The sequence below is a fragment of the Theropithecus gelada genome, chromosome 12, assembly GCF_003255815.1.
Source record: "Theropithecus gelada isolate Dixy chromosome 12, Tgel_1.0, whole genome shotgun sequence".
Taxonomy (NCBI): domain Eukaryota; kingdom Metazoa; phylum Chordata; class Mammalia; order Primates; family Cercopithecidae; genus Theropithecus; species Theropithecus gelada.
The window spans coordinates 57,391,314-57,418,462 of record NC_037680.1 but is presented as its reverse complement, the minus strand read 5'-3'; the positions used below and the strand labels follow the sequence as shown (position 1 = coordinate 57,418,462).

The 27,149-nt window shown below is 35.6% G+C and overlaps 1 protein-coding gene across 4 annotated transcripts in view; it reads right to left on the bottom strand.

Moving 5' to 3' along the window:
- Positions 1-257: 257 nt before the first annotated feature.
- The window catches only part of UBE2E3 (ubiquitin conjugating enzyme E2 E3), an 83,815-nt gene continuing 56,923 nt past the window's right edge, over positions 258-27,149 (bottom strand). For all 4 annotated transcript variants that reach the window (XM_025404905.1, XM_025404907.1, XM_025404906.1 and 1 more), the window contains 3 exons: positions 5,531-5,663; positions 2,544-2,691; positions 258-892 (listed from right to left, as the gene is read on the bottom strand). In XM_025404905.1, coding sequence (XP_025260690.1) covers positions 795-892; positions 2,544-2,691; positions 5,531-5,663 — 379 coding nt within the window. In that variant the 3' untranslated portion in view covers positions 258-794. The remainder of the gene's footprint in view (positions 893-2,543; positions 2,692-5,530; positions 5,664-27,149) is intronic.

Below are 27,149 nucleotides of genomic sequence, written 5' to 3'. Positions count from 1 at the left end.
TCATATTACCAAAATACAGCTTTATGTGTTTGAGACTAACGGGTTAAAATCCACTTTTGATTATTTACGGTCATTCTTTCAATAACAAAGGAAAAAATCTCTACACATTTAATAGGACTTTAAATGTTTTCAATTTAAGAATTGGTTTATTTGTGCTAGTCTTTAGTAATCTTCATAGACGCATTTTTATTTCATCAACAATCATCTCAGACACACCTTCTAACAAGACTGACGTAAAATATTACGACAGGAAACTATGCCTTCAGGAGCATGTTTATTGTGTTTGAGATGATACATCAGGTGCTCGCTGAGCTACAAAGGGTAAAAGGAAATCCTCTCATTACAAACTGACAAAGGTAAAAGGTAAAACATTTTTCACAACAGCATGAACCACATACTCAGAAATAGATCTGGGTTTAATACAAATGACATAATTCCTAGTCATCTACAGCTACTTTTATAACTTCATACAGATAATGAATTAGGCTAAAATGCACTATAATATTTGGTAGACTTCAGGACCAGTATCCTTAGTACATCACAAAATACATTTTGATATCCCAAAGAAGCAAGACTTGCAAGTAGGCGTTTTAAACATAACTAATCTACAGCTACAAAGTTCTACTCTTGATAGCATTTACCTTTTTGGGGAGTCTCCCAGGCTCCAAAGGATAAAAGCAGAGTAGAATCAGTATAACATATACACAGAAGTCCGTATTGTAAAGGCTATAAAGATTTGCAGCACAGTGAGAAGATGCCTTCTGCTCCTTCACACTGCATACAAATTATGTGAATTATGTTGCGTATCTCTTGGTCCACTGTCTGGCTATCCTGTCGTGTTCTGCTCTGTTGGTCAAATACTGAGTGGCTATGCTTCCAACCAGAGGATCCGCTGGAAAAGTGGAAAGAACATTAAAAGCTATTTTGTGGTATCTTCTTCAAGGTATAGTTCTAATATTCTATTAAAAAGAAATGCTTACTTTTCCGCAGTATCTTCACATATAATAGCTAGATTTTCAAAAGAAAAAATTTAAAGTAACATGATCATATGTATATTTTAATATTCAAGTTAGGAAAGCCCCCTTCAGCAAAACAACAACAACAACAACAAATTTTGAGCTATATACAAAAATAGTTAGATTTGACTTTCATGAAAGATACAGGTCTTTAATATACAAAAACTATTTTATAATTTTGGCCTTTCATTCAACAATGGAAGTATACTAGGAGGTTATATTTCTGCTTATGAATAGTTCAAAAATGGCAATTTTTAAGTAAAACCCCAGTCTTACGATACTATGCTATTTCAAATACAATGCTTCCTTCATTCTGTGCCTGATATGACTCTAATCACTATCTATATTTCCACTTGAAATCTTATTTGCCATTTTGTTTTAAGTAGAATTCTGAACTAGAGAGTGAACCTGATATAAATTTTTATTTTGATGTTTAAAAAGAAAAAAATATGTACATATGGTACAATATTTGAACTGTACCAAACCATAGCCAGTAAAGAAAACTCTCTTCCTTCCTGACTCCAACTACTCAGAAGTTTCTTTCCCTGGCAAACAACTGTTACCCATTTACAACACTACTTTCCAGAGTTCTTACATGCATTGACAAGCATTTAGAATATTATGTTGTATATATGTATTTTTTCCAGTGCCTTTTATACTTAATATATCTTGAAGATATTTCCCTATGAGTTCATATAGAGTTGTCACATTCTTTTAAAAAGTTACATCAATCAATGGGCATTGAGGTTGTTTCCAATACTCTAATAATAATGATACCACAATGAATATCCATCTGTCTCTATCTATTGTATATGTATCTCGGCCAAGCACAAGGTAACAACAGTAACAGTTTTCAGTGACTTATCAAATATTTAGAAAAAGTAAGTCAACTTAAAAAAAAAGTCACATAGCAAAACAAAATGTGTGAAATTTCAGGTCTAAACATCATTTTATCAAGTCAGCTACTCAAGTTTCTGAAGTTCACATGTGGCAGGCATTTTTTAAAGTTATGAATTATACGCAAATGATTTTATCTCTGAGTTTATATAATCATAATCTAGTTCAATTCTCATTGGCTATCATTTTAATATTCATTACTACTACACCTAATATAACTAATTAATTCAAAAAGGAAGGGAGAACAAGAAGCCCTCTATTATTAAAGTAGTTGCTTAAAAGCATATCGCAGAATGGAAGGAGCAGGAAAAGGAGGCACTGGTTTCAGAGACATTGGTTTACTCTTGGTAGAAGTAGTCTGTGCACCTAAACAGTTTTAAAAGTAAAGATTCCATTAGTGATGGTGACAAAATAATTATAGAGTGGTATGCTATTAACAAATTAAATGAAGGTATTGAGAAACTTCTGGCCTAGTCTACTTCAAATGGCACTGGTAATTTCCTTACAAACTATTTTACGGAGATCTTCCTATCAATAACATTTACCTCTCAATCTATATTTAAAGCTAACTGAAAAAAAAAAAAAAAAAAAAAAAAGCACTGGTTTTTGTGTTAATAAAGATTTGCTTACCAGGGTTGCAGTCTGTCAAAAGGGAACAAATAGACAGCAAAACTTTTGAAATAGTCAAAGCGGGACTCCAGTTGTCTTTAAGGATGTCCAGACAGATGACTCCCTGACTGTTGATGTTGCAGTGATAAATTCTGGTGCGGAAAGTAACCTAAGCACAGTCACATTAAAAACAGAAGGAAAATGAATGCTATATTACCAACTAAAACACTAGAAAAAGATGAAGGGTAATATATCATAGAAGATACTAAATTATCTGACTGGAGCTAACCTTAGATTAGGTTTAATAACAGAATTAAATGGTTTTGACTCAGTTGAAATCTTTATTTTTACCCTGTATAGAAAGAACTAAAGTAAGGAATTGATCAGTTATACTTAAATAACTGATACAGTAATTCTATCTATGTGTGTGGGTACGTGTGTTTGCATCATATACAACTGTGTGTGCACACACACATACAGAAAGACAAAGTGAGGAAGAGAAATATTTTGGTGCCAAAGGTAAGAGGAACTGATGAAGATTTTTTTTAAAACATAAAAGTTACATCAGTTTCTTAGTAGAAAAGATCAGTACCAATTCAGCTAATTTCCTACCAAACGTTAGAAAATACTGGAGGATTTAGAAGAAGGTTGGTAAAATCATTTACACTACCACCTTTCTGTTTCTTAGCCTTTTATTTCTACAGCTGGTTCACTGTCTTGTTAGACTAAAATATTAAAATAAAATAAACAAGGTTTTTAGCTACTGGATAAAGGAAACTAATATATCCCTGAAATGTGTGAGAGAAGAAGATAAATCATAAGAACAAACACCGCCAAGTCTCAAAACAATCACAAACACTAATTGGATAGTTAATTCATAATTGGAGTTGCTGAGAAAAAAAAACAATTTCTGATCATTTGAAACTAGCAGTGTACTGTGGGCACAAAAGTGGAATCTGGGAAAAAAATATTAAATGCTCTCAAAAGTGTCTTTCTGAAAAGAATGCATGATGGGGAGGGGGTGGGGGAGCACCACACTAGTTTAGTGGGGGAGGAAGAGAGAATGCCCTTCCAGAACTGCTCTGACCAATACAGCATATACTAGCTACATGTGCATATACAGCTCTTAAACTGTGGCAAAGTGAATTGAAACAAACTAAAAGTGTTGTAAAATAAATACCAGATTTCAAAGAGTTAGTACCAAAAAGAAAATGTATAAGATTTCACTAACAATACTCTTACATTGATTACATGTTGAAATGACAATATTCTGAATATGTTGGGTTAACTAATATAGTATTAAAATTCTGGTTTTTACGTTTTATGTGGCTAGTAGGACATTTAAAATTATACATGTGATTTTACTATATTTCCATTAATGCTGTTCTAGAATATAGAAATAATTTATGTTCAGATCACTGACATTACTACTCAATACACATGTGATTTACAAACATATTTTCAGTTATAACTACTGAACAGAGTAGCATTTATGAACGGATTTCTATTAAATATTTATTATCCTTCAAGAAGTTCAACATTTTTTCCAAACTTCAAAAAGATTTAGCATTGTAGAGAAATAATTGTTCCAAATACCAAGATCATACCAGAAATCATTTTTCACTTGTCCAACTACAGATCTTAATAATGGTTAATACTGTATATCTTAGCAACAGAGCGAACTAACACTAAAGAATTAGAAATTTAATATATTGCAATTTCAGCAAAAAACTAACATGCTAAATTTATAATCATTATATTAATCAAAATTATTGGCAAATCATATACAGTACTATATACTGTGAAATTCTTTTATTAGTCAATTTCCATTTTCCATTAAAAGGTGTCAGAAAAACTTAGAGTCTTTTTCTTCAATTAATTTTCCCCATATGCAGAAATAATTTCAAGATCTTACATTCTGATGGGACCACACGGTTAAAGCACTTTAAACACTAACAGCTGTAACTGAGAGTAAACGGTGTCTGCGGTTTGGGGTAAATACCACTAGATGGAACTCTTGCTACCTTGTTAGATGATTCATTACTGAGAAATAACCCTCTTTTATTCACAAAATAAATCTGTTTATGTGCACATACACACAGGCTACATAAATTTTAAATGGTATAAATTGCAACATAAACTTTATAAAGTATAGAGAACAAAAGTTACCATGTTGGAAAGAAAAACATTTCACCGTAGGTAAGGGCTATGGACTTGAAAATATACTTTCCTCTAGTATGTCAGACATCTCTGTAACAAAAGCATAATAATGCTCATACTTAATTCCAGTGGTTTTTACCTGCTGACTTGACCATCGTAGAAACAGAAGTTACGGGAGGGAGCCATTCAAGTAACTGTTATGTTTAAGCTTTGCAAAGTTGACGGTCATTACAAGGCACAACTCACCCCGTTCTCTGTTATCCATCTAATTCATACTTCAAATGAACTCAGAGCCAACAAAACTGAGGCATTCCGTTTCCATTACTACATCATACCCACAGAAGGTACAAAATGAGTTTACTAAATATTATTCATTTCCCTCTTCTTGGCTATGAAGTTTTTGCTTATCTATAAAGATAAGGTATTCAGCACAAAATTCACATTATTAAACACTTATTTCTGGAAGCTGTCAGTTTTACTTTTTATCCTAATAAATATCTTCATTAATACCTTAATAGTTAATTAAGGTATTATTAATTAAGGTATTAATGAAGGTTCATAGGATATTTTCTCTCATAAGCATACAATTTATCTGCTTTACTGAGGTGCAAGGTATAGTTTTATTTACAATTAAGAATTAAACTCTTTCTGCTTATTACAAATTATTTGTGAAAGGAGTCAATTACTTCCAGTTTTAAAATTCTTGATTACATGAAAATTTCCATATCAATCCATGAAAAGCAATGAAATAAAAATAATTGCATCAATACACATTTAAGTTTTAGAATAACCAATTAAATTTAGAGAAGGAGGATTAAATATTAAAGAATGCACTTCTAGCTTCTTACCTTTGGTGGCTTAAATGGATAATCTGATGAAAATGTGATATCCAGAAAAAACACACCACCTTCATATACAGAACCCGGTGGACCAAGTATAGTTGATCTCCATTCATAAATGTTATCTCCTTTAGGCCCAGCACTATTTAAAAGAAATTAAAAATCAGTATGTACATATATTAGCAATTCATGTTAATATCCTAAAACCAGGGAAGTGTTAAAGGTAAATTAGCAATCTAGAGCAATAAGAAGTGAAATAAGTATAAAAGAAATAAGCCCCAATGTGTTTGCATGTGCATGTGTGTAAGAACTTATTTGGAAATATTACAAACTTACAGAGGAAATGCAAGAAAAGTACAAAGAAAATCGGTATAACTTTACCCAGTCTCCATTAGCATTCTGCTTTGCCCCATTTGCTCCTCTCTCTCCCCGTAACACACACCCCTCTAAACCTGCAAGCATGCATACAGACACGCTTTTTTCTCAGTCATTTGAAAGTTGCACACTTTATGGCCTTTTCCCCATAAACACTTCAGCGTGCATTTCCTAAAAATAATCTCCTATAAATCACAATACAGTTACAATTTCAGTAAATACATGAATACAATTCTTTAAACTGCAATTTGTATTATAATGTTGTCAACTGATTCTCTAATATCCTTTTAAAAAATTAATTTTTCTCCGGATGCAGGACCCAGTCTTGGAACCATGTATTTCCTGTGTCTTTATTCGCCTTTAATATGGGTCCTTTCCGCCTTTCTTTAACTTTTGTAACATTAACATTTTTTGCAGAATCTAGTCGTCTTTTTTAAAAAATGCTCATCATTTTGAGCTTTCCATGTTTCCTCATGATTTGACTCATGTAATGCATTTCTGGCTCAAATAGTATGTGATGTGTCCTTCTCATGGTATCACATTTGGAGGCACACAACATCTACCTGTACCTCATTGGTGATGTTAAGTTTCATCATCCAGACATAGTGCTATCCAATTTTCCTACTGTTTAGTTACCATTTTTTCCCTGCAACCAATAAGCAATCTTTGGACAGACACTTTAAGACCAGGCAAATATCCTGCTTCTCATCAAAATTTCTTCCCAATATTAAGCATCCATTTGTGATTGCTATGGTTTGATCTGTCCCTGCTAAAACTCATGTTGAAATCTGACCCCCAAATGTGGCAATGTTGGGAAGTGTCTGGGTCACAGGGGTAGATCCCTCATGAATAAATTAATGCCCTCCCTCAGGGGTGAGTCCTCACTCTAGCAAAAATGAATTAGTTCCCAAGAGAACTCACTGTTAAAAAGAGTGGCTTTCCTTGGTTTCTCTTTCTTCCTTCCTCTCTTGCTTTGTGATCTCTTTGCATTTGATGGTTGCCTTTCCACTGCAAGCTGAAGCAGCCTGAGGCCCTCACCAGATGCAGATGCCCCTCAGGTGAACCAAATAAACCTCTTTTCCTTATAACCTACTCAGTCTCAGGTATTCTGTTACAGTAATAAAATCATGATTTTCCAATTCTAGAACTTTCTCTACACTTAACAGTTACCCCATGAGCCCTTTCTACTGCCTGTACGTATGTACAGAAGTAAGTATTATTGGTATGGTCTCATTTTTTCCCAATGCTTTGTAAGTCATTACTGCCTTTAATTATTTTGATGCCCAAATTACCGCAGGCTTGGCCAATGGAGAACTCTTTCAAAATGACTCCCATATCCTTGCAACACGTTAGCATTTTTTTTTTTAAAGCATTTCCTTCCTTTGGCATAAGGAATCCCATCCTTGGAATCAGCCATTTTTCCAAAGAGCCAGGGTTCCTTTCAATGGGCATGTTGTCAGAAAAACCAAGATCTGAGTCCTAGGTGCTACTAAGGTGCTACTAAGTCTCAGTTACATTTTGGTGCATTGTGCTTAACACCATTACTTTATAAAATACAAAGGAGAGATAGTTCAAATAAAATCTAAACTCATAATTACTTGTTGGTAAGACGACTCATATGCCTTAAACTCTCCTCAAATATATTTTACTGCCAGTTGGTAGAAGAGCTTGGATTCCCACACCAAATTCTTAGTTCTTAAATGTGCTCTCTTCCCACTTATCATGCTGTTTGCCATAGGACAAAGTGTACATTTAATTACAGGACAAAGTGTACATTTAACTACTACAGCAGGATAGTAAATAACTTTTCCTATTGTCTCGGAGTAGACTAAGCAGAGAATCTATGGTAGTGTGATTACTTTGCTGTACCCAAAGATACCTAGCTTAGGGCAAGTGAGGGCTAAAATCCAGTCCTAAAATCCAAGTAGTTTTGGCTACCTGTCTGGAGTTAGGGGTCTCTTTTCATTCTCATAGATGTACCATCTGTTAGACAAAACATGGGGCAAGATGGGAAGGCGTCAGGAAGGGACATGAGCAGCTGCAGGGCTGAGTCCACTGTAATTTAAACAAACCATATTAGAGGCTAACAGCTGATTGACACTCTCTCTGCCTCTTTCACTGTCTTGAATCATCCATTTTTCCTTCTCTGGTGAGTGATGCCAACAAGAATCCAACAATGCCATTTCTCCCAACTTTATTATTATTATTTTAAATCTCTATTTCTCTATCCCTTCCAGCTTCCATCTCAATCATCTTTCCTTTACAGCAAAACTCCTTGGAAATCTTATCTACACTTGCTATCTTCAGTTTCTCTCCTCTGTTGTCACTTGAACTCATTCCAAACAGGCATTTCCTCCCATTGCTCCACTGAAACAGCTCTTATCCAAGGTCACCAGTGACCTCATCCCTACACCCGATGATCATATCTCAGTCTTCATATTATTTGATTGGTCCAGCAACATTTGACACAGCCAATCACATCATCCTTGATACACTTTCTCTTTAATTCCCAGAATAACATACTTTGTTAGTTTTCCTACATTTCCTGGCCCCTCCTTCTCACTCTCTATTCCTATTCCTTATCTCCCTAAACTTTAAATATTGCCAGTCCTCCAGAGCTAAGACCTTACACCTCTTCTCTTTTCTACCTACCTGTACTGTTTTGGTTATCTTATGCAGTTTTATGGCTCCCAATAGCATCAATATGCTCTTAACTTCCACATCTGTAACTGCAGCCTAGATTGTTTTTACTCTGCAAGACTATGTCAAGAGAAGACGACAGGCAACAGTCTTCAAGAAATTATTTGCAAAAGAACTATTATCAAAAATATACAATGAACCATTAAAACTCAAGAAAATGAACAACCTGATTATAAAACGGGCAAAATACCTGAACAGATACCTCACACCAAAGATAAACAGATGGCAAGTAAGCATATGAAAAACTGTTCAACCTAATGTCATTAGGGAATTTCAAGTTAAAACAAGAAAAACATACCACGACACAATTATCAGAATGGCCAAAATCCAAAACACTAACAACAAATGCTGACGAAAATGTGGAGTAACAGGAACTCTCATCCATTGCTAGTGGAGAATACAAAATGGTACAGGAAATGCAAAATATTTAGATTCATTTTTACGCATCTGGATGTCCACTTTGGAAGAGAGTTTGACAATTTTCTTATAAACATAAACATATCTTACCATAAGATCCAGCAATCACACTCCTGGGTATTTACTCAAATGACTGAAAACTTATGTCCACTCAAAATCCTGCATGCAGATATGAATAGCAGTTTGATTCGTAACTGTCAAATCTTGAAGGTGATCAAGATGTACTTCAGTAGCTGAATGGATACATAAACTGTGGTACCTCCAGACAACAAAATATTATTCAGTGCTAAAAAGAAATGAGCTATCAAGCCATGAAAAGACAAGGATGAAACTTAAATGCGTATTACTAAGGAAGAGAACCCAATATGAAAAGGCTACATACTGTATGACTCCATCTATATGACATTCTGGAGGCAAAACTACAGAAACAGTAAAAATATCAGTGGTTGCCAGGGGTTAGTGGCGTGTAAGGGATGAAGAGGCACAGCACGGAGGATCTTTAAAGTAGTGAAACTATTCAGTATGGTATGACATGGTGGATATCTCATTATGTATGTGTAACAATCCATAAAATGTACAACATCAAGAGTGAACCGCGATGAAAACTAGGGACTCTGCATGATTTTATTGATTGGAATGTAACAACTATACCATTGTAGTGTGGGACAATAATAGCAGGGGTGATTGTGTGTCTGTGCAGGGGCAGAGAGACAAGGGGTTTTCACTCAATTTTGCTATGAACCTAAAACTCCCCAGAAAAAGCTATTAATTTAAAAAATACAAATAAAGTTTAGAACAAGCAAATATTTATATATTAAAATAAGAAGTCTGTGTTTCTCTAAGTACTGGTTTATAAAAAGATTTACTAACTTTTATAAATGAGTATGTTCCAAAAATTTGTTTTGAAATCAGGTATTTTGGAACTTGAAACACATTTTGACCACAGAACTAAGGTGGTTTAAATCCTGGTCCACAAAATTTATTTAAACTATTTCTTCCATAACATTAAATAAGGTACTGTGTATCTGCAGTGAAAAATACTGAAAAGTATTGATATATAGTTAGACATTTAAAAAATACATAACCCAGAGTGTCTTTAAATTGATCACTCTGGCTCTCAAAGTTCATGTAGTTGGCAGGTATTCACTCTGGCCTCTGATCTTTTCCTACTCTTTCAAACATATGTTTATAAACCAAGGAGAAAAGATGTAAAAATAAGGAAATTCTGGTCACAAAAGAATGAGAGGAAAAGAAAAAGATTATTCCTGGAGACTTAAAGGGTGCTGAAATGACTAAGAAATGACTAAGAAGGAACAGCACTGTAAAAGCAACGGCGAGGTGTCCTGTGCACAGAGAGGCACATGGAAAGCCCACCAATAGGCCAGATAAAAGGGAGGTAAGGATAAAAGAAAACTAAGGTAGAAAAGTGACCAGCAAGCATTTCACAGCAGATAGGAAAATGGAAACTCTCCTGGAAAGCAGAGGCAGAAGCAGCAGAACAAAGAAAATAAAACAAGGAATCTACCCCTGGCCTTAAGAGTGGGCACACCTTTTAGCAAAAGTGATTAAGAACTAGGTCTTGATATGATTAGAAACTACAAACTGGGAGGTAAGCAGGAAAGGAGTATTTCTGTGGCTATTACTAGACAATAAAAAGGACTAGCCAATGTTGGTGGTGTTAAATTAATGTGTGAAAGTCAGGTATTCTCATTGAGAATTGAGTGCGCTGTTAACTTTCAGCACTCAACCATTTCCAGATATTCTTAAAATTCAAAATTTCTGAAAAGCAATAAGCATATACCTTAAACAAGTTAATAAAGATATTTAAATGCCACATAGACTCTAGCAAACTTGTCCAATCTGCCTTATTTTGCTGTTATTGTTGTTTTGTTTTATGCTTTTAGCAGCCTAAAGCCATGGTTTTTTTGTTTTTTTTTTTTTGTTTTTGTTTTTTTTTGAGATGGAGTCTCACTCTGTCACCCAGGCTGGAGTGCAATGGCGTGATCTCAGCTCACTGCAAGCTCCGCCTCCCGGGTTCACGCCATTCTCCTGCCTCAGCCTCCCGAGTAGCTGGGACTACAGGCGCCTGCCGCCTCGCCCGGCTAGTTTTTTGTATTTTTTAGTAGAGACGGGGTTTCACCGTGTTAGCCAGTATGGTCTCGATCTTCTGACCTCGTGATCTGCCTGTCTCGGCCTCCCAAAGTGCTGGGATTACAGGCTTGAGCCACCGCGCCCAGCCAAGCCATGGTTTTTAGTTTCTGTCTCTAGTGATAAAAGAAAAAGAGGATGAGGACGGGGCTTTACTGGCCTAACCGGAAACAGAAACTTCAAGAACCTATGACTGTATTCTTTCTCCTGGACAACCCCGTGAAGTATTTTAATTAATTCTTGACATTACCAACATCCTAACTAAATGGGAGAATTAGTTACACCTTAATGACTGTAATTTAAGCATTACATTTTCTTATAGGATGTGGCTGTGTCAGCCACCTTTCTTTTCTCAACCTTAACAACTAGATAAGATTCACTCAGATTAATAATATGGCTAATGAAAGGAGGCATTTCAGCACCATGATTCAGTCATAATTAAGTTAAATCACGTAACTTTTACATTGTGCCAAACTATATGGAAATACTTCAGTGATTCAGAAACGTATCTAGTGTCTGCAGGTTCTATACAAAATAATTTTATTTGGAAAATGTATTTTTGACTTAAAAACAGAGATACAAAATTTTAGGTATGATGCCATACTGCATAAAAAAGAAGCAGTCTAGAAAACATAGAGAATAGTAATTATAAAACCAGCTCATGTATTCACTATAAATACATATTTAAAAAGAAATTACATACAAAAGGTTACTCCATTAGGTTGGACTAAGTATTTTAATAGTCATAAGAATTTGCACACATATTCTACTGCAAAAGTATACTTTAGAACTGGTATGCTTAAAATGTGTAATATTGAAAATTAAAATCAATCACTATTAATATCACCAAAATAAACAATAACTGTTCCTAATGTTGATATGACTTTTCCCACAATGAGGTTATCAAGTTAGCATCTCAGTATGAGTAATGGGAGTAGGGGAGATTAGAAAGAAGGGCCCTTAAACTAGACCAATCTTTAGAAAAGACTGGAATGAGTTACATAATTAAGATTATAAATAAGTTCATTTATAAGTAAGTTCATTACAAACATCTGTAGGTCAGTAAAACACATTTCAGGGATTAAGATGTGACTCAATAAGCAGACCTGAGTTCTAAGAAGACTATTAATACGAAGATATCCAACTTAGCATTGTTTAAAATAATGAAAAAACTGCATAAAACCATTATGTCTACCAATAAGGAAACAGATAATTACACAGCAATTAAAATGAATGACCTACATTTTCCAGCAAGAGATAGATCTCAAAAATAATGCTCAGTGAAAAAAGTTAAGTTGTAGGATTAAACACGTAATTGAATACCATTTATTCACATTTAAAAAAAAAACATTTAAAAAATCCCACATATTGTTTATGAATGCATACATACACACACAGTGAAAGTATGAAAACATATATAGAAATCATGGACCAAAAATACAGAACAGTTATTGCCTCTGGGCAGGAAGGAAAAAGAATGAGACTGGGAAGAAAGTATGAAAAAACTTCAACTATATATAGTTTTACTTCCTTTAAAAAATATGTTCAAGCTAGAATATATGAAAGGATTATTGGATTATTACTCAAGTCTTACCTACTACTGTACGTTGAAACAAAAAAAGAAGTTTCAAAGCACACCAGAGCTCTATTTTACTATTAACATAACTCAAGAAAGAAATAACATTTTATGGAGTGCCCACTCTATGCCAAGTGCTTTGTATCACATCTAACTCGATAGTAGTAATCCTGTTCAAGTATTTTTTATCACAATTTCATAGATGAGAAAACGAGCCAGAAAGGTTAAGTGACTTGCTTAGGGTCATATATGCAGTATATGCAGAGCTAAGATTCTCTTCTAAAATGTCTTCATCACAAATTTTAAAGCAATAAATCCATACAAATGTTTTTAATTACCCAGCGCCTGCCAAAAATTAAAGGTAAACAGATTCAGAAATAAAGGTATCTAATCATGTACTAAAGGTGATTCTGTAATGGCTTCTACTCTATAGACTTTTAAATGCTTCATATAATTTGGATTATTAATCCTTTGTTCCATCTCTGTTTTAAGTGTCCAAGAGCTCCTCTCAAACTTTAGGAGTATATTTCTGAAGAGAATCCTGTTGAACAAAACAGCAGGTGACAAGATGAGTTTTAGAGCCTTTTTATGTTTAGCGCTTAGAATGTGGGGATGGGAGGAAAAACAAAATGATATAAAATTCAAGTTTTGAAAGAGTAGAAGAAAATCCACAAGGTATCACCTTCGAAACAAATATGGTCATTTGCATTAAAAATCTACACTAGCATGTAACCCTTGCCTGAAACACCTTCAATAACTGTTCAGAAAATAGTGATCAGAGTACTGCCTTGCAAAGAAGTGGATTCTTTTCCTAAAATTTGTATTAAGCAGATTCTGATTCATAAGTTTTTGAACCATCCCTTATCAGCTTCACATCTTTTACATAAATTACTACAAATGCTTGTGTAACTTCTTGGCCCTTTTGTAAATTACTGTGATGCTTGCAAGTATGATTTTTGAAACCTAGTCTTCGTTTCATATATTGAGTGTATGGCAAATAAATGTATTTTTTCTTTCTGTCCAGCCCTAACAACCTTATCACATGGTCTACAGAATAGTAGTATTTTCATAGTCTCTTCTTTAAAGGAATTAGATTGAACACAAAAATAAAATGGCTGGGTGTGCGTGCTATATACATACATATAAATTCAGTCTGCAAAACCATCTTCATTAAAGAATTAATAACTATTTCTAGCAGAAGTAAAAAAAAAATACTTATGGCATCGCCTAAAGGCTTCTATCTGCACAGATAATGCAATAATGCTTTACTGATCTAGTAATTACCATACAGTCTTTCGTCAAAACTGCTACTATAAAGCTTGCGCTTTGTGTATCTTAAAGGCCTTTATGACATTCATCATCCAAATGCAGTCAAATCTATTGTGTATAATCAGAAGAAACGCTTTGTAAGAGAAGAATTCTGGTACAGGTATTTTTCATTGCAAAGTACTGTACACTTATATAAACATAGGTGAAAATATTTCTAAAAGTAAAACCATACACAAGGTGAAATAATTAAAAACACACACACACATCCAAGTCCAGTCAGTTAAACAACATTGTAAATAACTACTATGGACCAAGCACTGGGATGCCAGAATAAACTGTGGGTATGGTGAAATTAAACATCAACATCTGTAAGTATATTGTCTTTCACTAATACTGTGGTCACAATTTCACACTTAAATCCCTTGCTTTTTATATTCACATTGATTGTGGTGTATAATATCCGACTTAGCTAAAACACCTACACTCAAAAAGCTGCTCTGTCCAGAAGATCCTTGACTTCTCTGCTAATGATGACATAAAGATACATTTATCCTGTAAAGCTTCTCTACTTCCTCAGCTGAAATCTCCAGAAATCTCAACCCACCACTCTTTCTTCTCCTAATCGCCTCTATTCCCTCTCTCAGCTGAGTTCTATCTTCACTGCCCAAGAGAGGGAGAAAAGGTAATCTTAGCAATAAGTTGTTCATTTTAACAACCTTATCAAGGTGGTTGGGGCTTAGGAATATCCTTAGGATGCAGAACAAATTTAATTATATGAAGTACATCAAATGCTAAATGGGCATGTGTGAACTAGACAGAGAATATAGGTGGCTTTTGTAATGTTTTTCTAAAGGAAAGTCACATCTCTATATTGCTTCCAAACTTCAAAAGCTGTTTATAAGTGAACAGTTATTATTCCTGAGTGTTTTAGAAAGAATTATATTTATTTAGGTTGAAAGCATTTAGGAGTTCACAATTAGGGAAAGCTATAATACAGACAATTAGGGTGAGGGGAGAGAAATAATATAGAAAAATAATTCTACTAACTAACAGGGCAGACCTAGGTATGTGCTAGCAGTTCCAATGATTTTATCTTCCTACTCCTCTTCCCAAGAATGACCTCTTTTTGGTAAATGTGTGAATTCTTATGTAATCTCTATTACAACCAACCAGGAAATGGTATTGCTTATTAATCCATACTGTACCTTGTGAACCTATGAATTTGCTTTGAAATAAAAAAAAGTATTTAAGCTTTAACAATATACAAAATATAGTACTTGATAGATTCAATAAAGGAAACAAATTCATTCATTCATCAAGGAGTTACCGAGTGTCTACGATTTGGGGCTAGGAATCTGTACAAGGAATACACAATGGAGATTTCAGCCTAGCTGAGGATATAGATCTTAATCAAATAAACTCACACACACACACAAAAAAAAACCAAAAAAAAAACCATAAAACAAAAAATGCTACAAAGGCAAGATTCTTTGTTGAATGCCAGGGAAATGTTAGAGAGGTAAGGGAAGAATCAGAGGAAGCAATACTTAGATTACTTCAAATACCCCAGTCGGGGCTAATCAGGAGAAGGTGAAAGGAAAGGGCTGGGAAAGAGGAATTCATAGCATATGCAAATGCCCTGAGGCTATTAGGAACAAGTAGCGGGGTCTGGAAGGACAATGTGGCAGAAGTGAAGGGAACATGGGAAGTACAATGAAACAGGACCTGACAAGGGAAGCTGTAACCAACATCTAGGCAGGACCTTGTAATGCTACATGAAAGATACTTGTCTTTATATTAAAAGCAATAGACAGCTATCAAAAGATTTTAAGCAACAAAGGGGGAGTGTTAAACTAATATGGACATTTTGCAAAGCCGCCTCAGGTTGCTCTGTGGAAAATGGCTTGGAAGAGGCCTGGAGGGGTTGTGGGTGGACCACTGCAGTAATGTGGGTGAAAGATGATGACAGGCTAGACTAAGGTGGTACCAGAGACAAAGAGGAGAGACTTGAGAGTTACTTAGGAGGAAAAAAAAAAAAAAAAATCAACCAGACTTACGTTTTGAAATAGGGCAAGTGAGGAAAAGGGGGGTAGTATCAAGAATAGCTTATGGTTTTCAGACTGTATGACTGAGATAATGTATGTGCCATTAACTAAGATATGGACGTTGAAAAAAAGTTGGTTTTGGACACACTGGGACTAAGAAGTTTATGAGATATCCAAAAGATAAATATGTCAAAGAGACAGACAAATAAGATAAAGGGGGCCGGGCGCGGTGGCTCAAGCCTGTAATCCCAGCACTTTGGGAGGCCGAGATGGGCGGATCACGAGGTCAGGAGATTGAGACCATCCTGGCTAACACGGTGAAACCCCGTCTCTACTAAAAAATACAAAAAACTAGCCAGGCGAGGTGGCGGGCGCCTGTAGTCCCAGCTACTCGGGAGGCTGAGGCAGGAGAATGGCATAAACCCGGGAGGCGGAGCTTGCAGTGAGCTGAGATCCGGCCACTGCACTCCAGCCCGGGCGACAGAGCAAGACTTCGTCTCAAAAAAAAAAAAAAAAAAGATAAAGGGGACTGGTCCTATAGATATAAATTTGTGAGACTTTGATACACAGGTCCTTAATGTCCTGCAGGTGGGATGCACCAGACTAGGTAAAGAGTACAGAGTAAGAAGGCGAGATGATGCCTGAGATGAGACCACCACACCTAAGTCCCAATAACACATGTCAGACCTGTGACAGGTGTATAAAAGAGGGACAAAAAAGCAAATGGAAACAAAGCAGAGGAGAGATTAATTACATGAAGAAATATGGAAAGAAGCTGGGCTTGAAAAGTGTGTTAGAAACTAAAGAAGACGTCATCTAGTCATGTGGGGATCATACCAATAAACTGCAAAAACTATCTGCATGTGTATGCTGGCATTATGAACTAATTCTTTCTGTAAAAATACAGAAGGAAATACTAACAGTGGTTATCTCTAAGAAGGATGTGGTGCTCTGGAATGAAAAGGAAACCCAATTTTCACTGTATACTCTTTCCATTCTGAATAGTTGTCTGTGTTAAGTTTCAATTTGAAAAATAAGAGGGACCGGGGCCCAGTAAGTCAAAACTGGGGCTATGACTGAAGCACTAAGAGTGTTGTAAAAGCACTACAGAAGAAAGTCTAAACCAGAAAGGATTTTAGGTAGGCAGAGTAATTTCTATAATATGCTTTCTTATCAAACCCCAAACTGGCGATCTCTGACAACAGAGATTTTCCAATTCTGAAAAATCAGATTAATAAGAGCTTTTAGAAATCTTGGCTAAGATTACTTACCCTTCTTGGGTATCTTCCCTCCCCCATTCTTTGCATACTTTACAGTTTAAGGGCTCATCCAAAATTGAAGCCATTTTACCAATATATTGTAAATCTGAATTACAACTTAACCATATATGACAGATCATCTTGCTTTCATTTTCTGCCTTTAACTTTAAGACAGGCTATGATAAGGTAAAATACAACTAACAGTTGATAAATGTGTCAAGCTTTAGTCCAGTTTATCATGAGGTTTAAACTAAGCACAGACTCCAAAAGTACCTGTTTGTCCATTAGTTTTTTTCTGTATGTTTTGCAGTTTGATATACGAGGGCAGGTATGGAAATGTATCTGCCACCAGGAAGTATTTGTGTTTTGTGCTACATTTTTGTTCAAAATCTTAATGCCTACACAGAATCCCTGACCTGCAAAAGACTCAAAATTCAATAAATGTATTTCCTGCTTATCTTTGCCTTTATGGAAGATCTTTTTCCTTGGTGGACAATGTAATTACAAAGCTTCATAACATAGTTGGCACATATGTGAGGTACTCAGTGTTACTGATTCACTCTTCTAACATCTACTGATTACCTACTATGTACCAGGCACTAATGGGTACTGAAAATACAGTGATGAACAGAACATACTAGGTCCTTGCCCTCACAGTGATTATACAAATACTGAACAACACAAAATTATTCACACAAAATAATGCTGGATAAATACAAAGTCACTTAAATAAGCAGACTATATTCCAAAGAGTGTACAAAAAATAGTACTTAAAAAATTGATGGTCTTTTTTTTTTTCCTGTCCCAACATATCCAAGGATATGTCTATATTCCCATCAGTTAACACTGGCTCACTAAAGTAATAAGGGAAGTGGGCGGGAGGGAACAGTGTGGAGAAAATCTCCCAGGTTATTCTAATAAGCAACCTTCTTAAGAGGTACTAAGTTAACTGATGTGGTTACTACATCTAAAACCATGGATCCCAACCTTGGCTGCCAAATGTGATCACCCGTGGAGTTTAAAAACTTACCCAATACCAGCTCCTACCCCTAAGAGATTCTGATGTATTAGTCTGGGGCTTGGTCTGAGCTTACAGAGGCTTAAAAACTCCTCAGGTGATAAAATGCTCAGCCATGACTCAAAACTGGAGACGAGGAGAGCAGATATGCAGAAAGAATGGGAAAAAAACAGAATGGAAATAAGAAAGTATTCCAATCCTCAGATATGACATAATTGCCTGGGCTCTGTAACTGTTACTCCTATTGTGCAGAAAGATGTAAGAAGCTATTATAACTTCTGCCAAAACTCATTAACATCTTTAGATTGTGGTGAATTTATTAAGGTAATAGTTGGGCTCAGCCAGGGGCACGCCAGCCTCCTTGGAAAACTTCCCCATCGCCACCTCAAAAAGCTGTAATGATCATCAGCATAATGTAACAGCTTTTTAAAACTGATCAAATGAGAAAATGTCTCTATAATCTTCTTTCTCATACACAGCACAAGTAATTTTGCCTACACATTTGTCTTTAAAAAGTAGATTATGACAGTTTAAGATTCTCAGCTCTTGCTGCTGTATGCTTTCTTGCCATTTCCCTCCCTTTCTTTCTGCTTATAAAGCAGCAGACTTAAAAGCATAAACACAAGGTATGCTATTAGAGAAAGGTAAAATCTTACTTTAGTATCCTATGTAAACATTTAGTAAGTTCTCTGACTTTAAATTCTAACATTTAGAAAATTCTACATAGTATGAAAATAAAATGTATTATTATTATTAATTCTAGAACATTAACCAGTGCACCACTGACATTATATGACTACTATGCCATAAAATACTCCTAGAACTGAACAGTTACTGGAGAGTACAGTAAGCTAAATCAGAAACTAGTGAGCAATTAAGACTTTTGAACATAGTGGTTAACATAAGAACCATTCACAGAGACTTTAGGAATTACGTTATCTATAAGCATACAAAATAGCAAAAGGTACATTAAGAAGATCTATACACTAATCTAGCGACATAAAAAATTATATCGGTATAATAGTGGAATTATGTCACAAATCTTGAAATTACAAAAAGCAGTTTCTACACAGTAAGTTAAAACTGAATCTTCCTTAGATAAAGCCTTACAGAAAACACAATCTCCTATTAAAGTAAACCTGCACATTCTGTCACTTCTAGTATTCTCCATTACCATTAAACATTCTTTTTTTCCACTTCTATCCCTTATGATTGGGGTTTGCCCTGAAGTTGTCTTTGGCATCCTTCTTGCTATACACAGTGCCATAGATAATACAAACTATACATATTTATCGCTTAGAGATTTCATCCTGTTTTATATAAACTACATATAATCAGTTTCTAAATCTTTAGTAGCAGCACTGTGTATTTTGCAATATTCACTTTTTAAGTACTTATTGTACATTATACTTTTCCGACCAACCATCACCTCAAACTCAACAAAATCAAAATTATCTTTAATATAAAACCTGGCCCTACCAAAGACCAGAAATTGTAGTACTTGGGAAAAATGTGGAGGGATAGTCATGCTCAAATACCACTAGATCGGAGGAGAAATACAGCTTTTTAAAAATTCTTAGCCACATGTATCAAGAGTCATTTGATCAAGTAATCCCACATCCAAGAAGCTATCCTAGGACAAAAAACAGAGATGTGAATAAAAGTTTTTGTATAAGGAGGCTCAAAGCAAAATAACAATAGGGAAACTCAAAATAGCTTAAATGTCCAACTAAATCATAATGGTTAAATCACAGTTCTCAATCAATCATGATGTAGGCACTCAAAAAAAATTCAAGATTTTGAAGACTGTTAGATGACATGGAGAAATGTTCATGACAGATTAAGAGGGAAGAGTAGATCACAAAACTATATATACACAGCAGTAATCGTATTGTGTAAACAATTTGTGTATGTGTATACAATATGTCTACGTGTATTTCCTTTTATATCCTCATTTCCACTTGCTTTCCAGTTTAAATTAGGATAGATATCACCATAATGTTTATAGTCAACAGTACTAGGGTCTGCTGAGATGACTCTCCACACATGTGGACAATCTGGTTGACTGGCATCACCACCATTCCTGACTCTTGAATTTATATGCTACTGGTAAGCATTCATTTTCTTATATTTATTTACATGTAAGTATTTAGTAAAAAGCAGAACATACGATGGATACAATGAAAAAATGTGTTCAGGTTAACTTGTGGCATCATGTTGGAACTCAAAAAGTTTCAGGTCTTGGAGCATTTCAGATTTCAGATCAGAGATGCTCAACCTGTTATACTTCTATTAAAAACAATTTTTTTAAATGGCACTTTCATTTATTTTTCCAGTTGTGCAGGCATAAAACTTGACTTTTAAGCTTCCTTGCTCACCAGACATCCTGAAGGTTCTTCTGAATAATCTTTCTTATTACAATAGACAGGAAGCAGTAAATTGTATTGAAAAGGCTTGGAAATCACACAAGATCTAAAATCTGGTTGCATTTACCAGATGTGTGACGTCCAAATTACTCATTTTTTCTCCATCTGCATGTGATGGCACCTGCCTTTGGAGTTATAGTGAAGTTGACAGCTCCTACTATTATGTAATTTTCTTTATCACTACTTCCAACCCAGATACTTAGCACATTTGACCTGGGACTCAAATATGGATGTTTAGAATTGACAGGTCTTTAGATGTCATTTACTATGGGTCCCTGGTTTGACAAAGGAGGAAAGTGAGGTCAGGTGCTTGCTCAAGGCTCCAGAGCTAATACGCGGCAGAACCTGAATTCTAACCTGTTCCATGACTTCCAGTTTCGCACTCTTTCACAGGCATCCTTGGAAAACTTCTCAGGACTTTGCTCATGCCATTCTTTCCTACCTCCCTGATGACTACTGACTCTTTCAATATTCTTTATCTGAATTCAATTAATAAATAGAAGGCCTTCCCTAATTCCAAAAGGGACTTCTCCCTCTTTTGAACTCTAGTAGAGATTGCTGTTTGGCTTTTTGACTAGGTCACATTGACGGAGGGCTAACCAGAAGAGCACAGCCGCTTAAAGTTAAATCAGAAAACATCAAACATGTAAATAGCCCCTGAAGGCACAGAATATTAACTGATGTTTCACAATACCCTTGAATTAACAAGGAAAGACTTAGCAACACTCAGCACATATTCTCTGATTCCTAAGACAGGCAAATTTTCAAACATCTGGAAAGCTTAGAACAACTGATGGGCATAAGGTAGACTTAAAAGATGTGACAATTAAATGCAATGTGATATCCTGAAACAAAAAGGACATTAGCGAAAAAAACTGGTATAAAGCCAGGAGTTTAGTTAATATTAATTTGCCAATATTAATTTCTTAGTTTTGACAAATGTAGAAGGCTCCACAATTATATCTTCATTTCCACTTGCTTTCCAGTCTATGGTGATAGGTATCACCATAATGTTTACAGTCAACAGTACTAGGCTCTGCTGAGATGACTCTCCACACCTGATGGCAAGGATGAGGTGTTTTGACTCACACTCCACTGTTCTTCCAGACCACGCTGCCTCCTGACAGTGGTTTGGCTGTCATTCAATTCACCTAGCGAAAGTACTGGCCAAAAACATAATTCCTATTTGACAAAAGCTTATTACCACAGTTTCTGTGAGCAGTGTGCCACATCATGCCTGTAATCCCAGAACTTTGGGAGGCTGAGGCAGGTGGATCATGAGGTCAGGAGTTTGAGACCAGCCTGGTCAATATGGTGAAACCCCATCTCTACTAAAAATACAAAAATTAGCCGGGCATGCTGGTGCGTGTCTGTAATCCCAGCTACTGGGGAGGCTGAGGCAGGAGAATTGCTTGAACTTGGGAAGTGGAGGTTGCAGTGAGTCGAGGTTGTGCCACTGTACTCTAGCATACGCGACAAAGAGAGACTCCATCTCAAAAAAAAAAAAAAAAAATCCTTACGTTGCACACTGCTCACAGAAAACCCTGACATCCATTTTAACAATTAAAATAGATCTATACTGATCATCTATATAAAAAGTAGTACGTTACGTTCTAAGTTTCTATTACTGTTAGATGCCCCTACGAGGAGAGGTAAAGGGCTTTGGGTCAAGCGCTATTTGACACTCTATACGAAGATTAAAAAAAAAAATGCATTTTTTTTTTTTTTTTTTTGAGACGGAGTCTCTCTCTGTTGCTCAGTGGCATGATCTTGGCTCACTGCAGCCTCCGCCTCCCGGGTTCAAGCAATTCTCCTGCCTCAGCCCCTCGAGTAGCTGGGACTGCAAGCACGTGCTGCCACGCCCGGCTAATTTTTGTATTTTTGGTAGACGGGGTTTCATCATGTTGGCCAGGATGGTTTTGATCTCCTGACCTCGTGATCCGCCCGCCTTGGCCACCCAAAGTGTTGGGATTACAGGCGTGAGCCACTGCGCTCGGCACTGAAGCATTTCTTTAGAGAAAAGGAATTGTGTTGAAGCATCAGAAGGGAGCTCTAAGAGTCTACTTACGAAACTTCAAGTCTTCTGCTCTTCTAAGGTAAAAACTAGCTCATTTACTGCACAGTCTAACTCTCCAGATCTAACAATATGACAGTAAGGAGAACGATTTTATACAAATTCCGGAAACTGTTAAATGACATTTTAAACTATGATTATTTTGAATACCACAGCTACTAAAAAGTGATTTTGTCATCAGACTAAACTGTTTTTCCAGTATTTTTTACCTATGATCCATCTGAAATTGCTATAATTTGTAGTGTACCTTATAGTATTTGTATTTATACATATACCTTATAGTATATATGTATAGTAAAATACATACACCTTATAGTATATGTACTTCACCTATGTTCCATCTGAAATCCTGTACTTTGTAGTATACCTTATAGTAAATAGAAATTACATTTCATTCTAACATTACATGTTTAGATGTTATAGTTCTTTTATATATCCCAAAGCAGCCAGCATAACGCTTTCCACATAACAGTTGCTCAATAAATGCTTGCTGACTGTCAACCACGGAAAACTGCACTGTGGCACAAAAATGATTCTTTATAAAAAAAATTTTCCTATCCACTAATATTTATTTTATGTACATCATAAGCCAGGCACTCTAGTAGGGATAAAAGGAATAAATGCCATCTAATTGAATTTATTGTTATGAAGAGGCTAAATGCAATACAGTGTAACATGTGCAGAACTAGAGACAGGTCAATGTCCCGTGGAAGGACGAAGAAGGATATATCAAAATTGCTTAAATGGGTAAATCAGAAAGTTCTATGAATATATGACTAAAAAGCTATCTTCCATTTACCCACTAAGAACACCACAAACATATTTTCCTCCCCAATTTAAGTATATACATTTTTAGAAATGTCAAGGAAACAGTCAAATGACCACTTCAAATACTTATTAGTTTAGCTACAGATATTAAAAATCACCCCATATAGTAAATTATACAGTCAGCCCTCTGTACCTATGGGTTCTACATACACAAATTCAACCAACCACAAACAGAAAATATGCAGGAAAAAACTAATAAGAAATAATACAAATAAAAAGCCAATACAGTTTAACAACTATTTACACAGAATTTATATTGTATTTGGTATTATAAGTAATCTAAAGATTACTGAAAGTATACCAGAAGATACATATAGGTTATATGCAAAACGTATGCCATTTTATACAAGGGACTTGAGTATTTTGAGGATTTTGGTATCTGTGGGAGTCCCAGAACCAATCCCCCAAGGATACCACGGGATGACATTTTATGAAAATTTTATTCAACTCCTAGACATCAGTGTCTTTGTCATTACTAAATTATTGAGATGAATTTTTTGACTTTGCAATTGACACTATTAGAAATTTTATCATGACCAAACTTAGCATTTGTACACTTGTTTTTTTTTGTAGAGATGGGAGTCTTGCCATGTTGCTCAGGATGGTCTCAAACTCCTGAGTTCAAGCAATCTGCCCACCTCGAAATCCCAAGTGCTGAGATTACAGGCGTGAGCCACCACACTAGTCCTTGTCTTCTCTATAATCACATTTTATGAAAATTTTATTCAATTCCTAGACATCAGTGTCTTTGTCATTACTAAGTTATTGAGATGAATTTTTTTTTTGACTCTGGAATTGACACTATTAGAAATTTTATCATAGCCACAATTAGCATTTGTACACTTATTTATTTTATTTTTATTTTTATTTGTAGAGATGGGAGTCTCATCAGGTCGCCCAGACTGGTGGCTGGCCTCAAACTCCTAAGTTCAAGCAATCCTCCCACCTCGGCCTCCCAAAGTGTTGGGATTACAGGTGTGAGCCACCACACCCGTCCCTGTAGTACACTCTTAAGACAATGTTTTTACATTTGACACCTGGGCAACCACAGGCATTCTAGTTATAAGTTGCCCTCCCAGCTGCTCTAGGAGCCAGAATGCTCATCTGCACCCACTTTTTAATTTAAAAGTATATTCATTACATTTTCAATGTAACCATTTATTGTGTTTTTCAAATGCTTTTAATCAGCTTTGTTGAAGTATATTTACAATAAAATTCACCATTCTGAAATAAACACTGGTACGACAAATGTATACAGTCCTGTAACATCACTATAACCATGATATAGAACATTTCCACCACCCCAAAAATGTCTCCTCATCTTCCTCTGAAGTCAATGTCCTCTGTCCCTATTCCCTACCCCTCGTAACCACTGATCTGCTTTCTGTTAGTATAGTTTGGCCTTTGTTAGAATGCTGTTATTGGAGAAACATACAGAGCATAGACTTTTATTACTGGATTCTTTTATACAGCATAATGCTTTTAGACTTCTACATGGTGAGTGTTTATGTCTATCAATAGTTCATTCTATTATATGGATATAGCACCCAATTGCTCAGATGATAGACACCAGGTTGTTTGCAGTTTTTCACTATTATAACCAGAACTACATAAACATTCAAGTACATCTTTGTGTGAACATGTCTTCATTGCTCTTGAGTAAATGTTTAGAAGTGGTACTACTGGTTACTGGTTTCCCAAAGCTGTCATATCAAAATATCACAAACTAGATGGTTTAAAACAATAGAAATTTATTTTCTCACAATTCTAGAGGCTAAAAGTATGAAATCAAGGTGTCAGTAGAGCCATGCTCTCCTGAATCATCTAGGAGAGTCATTAGAAAAGAACGTTTCATGTTTTTTCCTTAGCTTCTGCCATTGCCGGGAATCCTTGGAAGTCCTTGATTTGCAGCTGTATGAAAACAATCTCTTCCTCTGTCATTATGTGGCATTCTCTGTAAGTCTCTGTCTTCACAAGGCCATCTTTCCTCTGTTATCTCTCTTAAGAACACAAATCCTTCTGGATTAAGAACTCCCTACTCCAGTATGACCCCATCTCTAACTATTTACCCTGCAATGACTCTATTTCCAAAAAAAAAAAAAAAAAAAGGTCACATTCTGAGTGCTGGAGGTTAGGACTTAAACATACCATTTTGCAGGACATAATTCAACCAGTATCACTGAGTCACATGTAATAAGTGTATGTTTATAATAAGAAACTGCAAAACTGTTATCCAAAGTGGTAGTACCATTTTGCCTTCTCAATGGTAATGTATGAGAGTTTCAACTGCTACATATCCTTCCTAAAACTGTTTTTTAAAAATTATTTTAACCCTTCTAGTCAGTATGTAGTTGTATCTCATCATGGTTTTAATTAGCATTTTTCTATGTGTAAGCACCACTGTTATTCATACAGCTTCATCAGTAACATGTCTATTCAAATCTTTTGTCTATTTTAAGTTGGTTTGTCTATTAAGATATAAGACTTATATGTTAAGACTTGCATGTTCTGGATACAAGTCTTCTATCAGACAGAGGTTTTCAAATTATTTTCTCCCTTTCTGTGACTTGCCTTTTCATTTTCTCAACAGTGTCTTTTACTTTAAGTTCCATTTGTCAATTATTTTATTTCTTGCTTTTGTCCTAAGAAATTTTTACTTAATCCAAGGGCACAAAAGTTTGCTCTTGTTATATTCTAGAAGTTATAGCTTTAGCTCCTACATTTAGGTCAATGACCCATTTTGAATTATTTTTTGTACAGTCATGTGTCACTTAATGTTTAACAACAAGAATATGATCTCAGAAATGTGTCTTTCGGGGATTTTGTCATTTTTCAAACATCATAGTGTATTTACACAAACCTAGATGGTATAGCCTACTACACACTTAGGTTACATAGTATAGCCTATTGCTCCCAGGCTACAAACTCATACAGCATATTATTCTACAGAATAATGTAGGCAACTGTAAAACAATGTTATTTATCTAAACACAGGAAAGGTACAGTAAAAATTATATTAAAAAAAGTGGTACACTTGTATTGGGCAGTTACCACGATGGAGCTTTCAGGACTGGAAGTTGCTCTGGGTGAGTCAGGGGTGAGTAGTGAAGGCACAGGATATATCTGTGCACTACTGCAGGCTTTATAAACACTTAGACTATACTAAATTTATGCAAAAATACTTTTCTTCCACTACAATAAATTAACTTTAGCTTACTATAACTTTTATTTTTTGTTTAGAGACAAGATCTGACTTTGTCACTCAGGCCAGAGTGCAGTGGTATAATCATAGTTCACTGTAATCTTGAACTCCTGGGCTCAAGTGGTCCTCCCACCTCAGCCTCCCAAGCACCTGGGACCACAGGCATATGCCACCATGCCTGGCTAATTTTTAAATTTTTGGTAAAGATGGAGTCTTGCTATATTACCAAGGCTAGCCTCAAACTTCGGCCTCAAGTGATCCTCCCCCCCTCAACCTCCTGAAAGTGCTGGC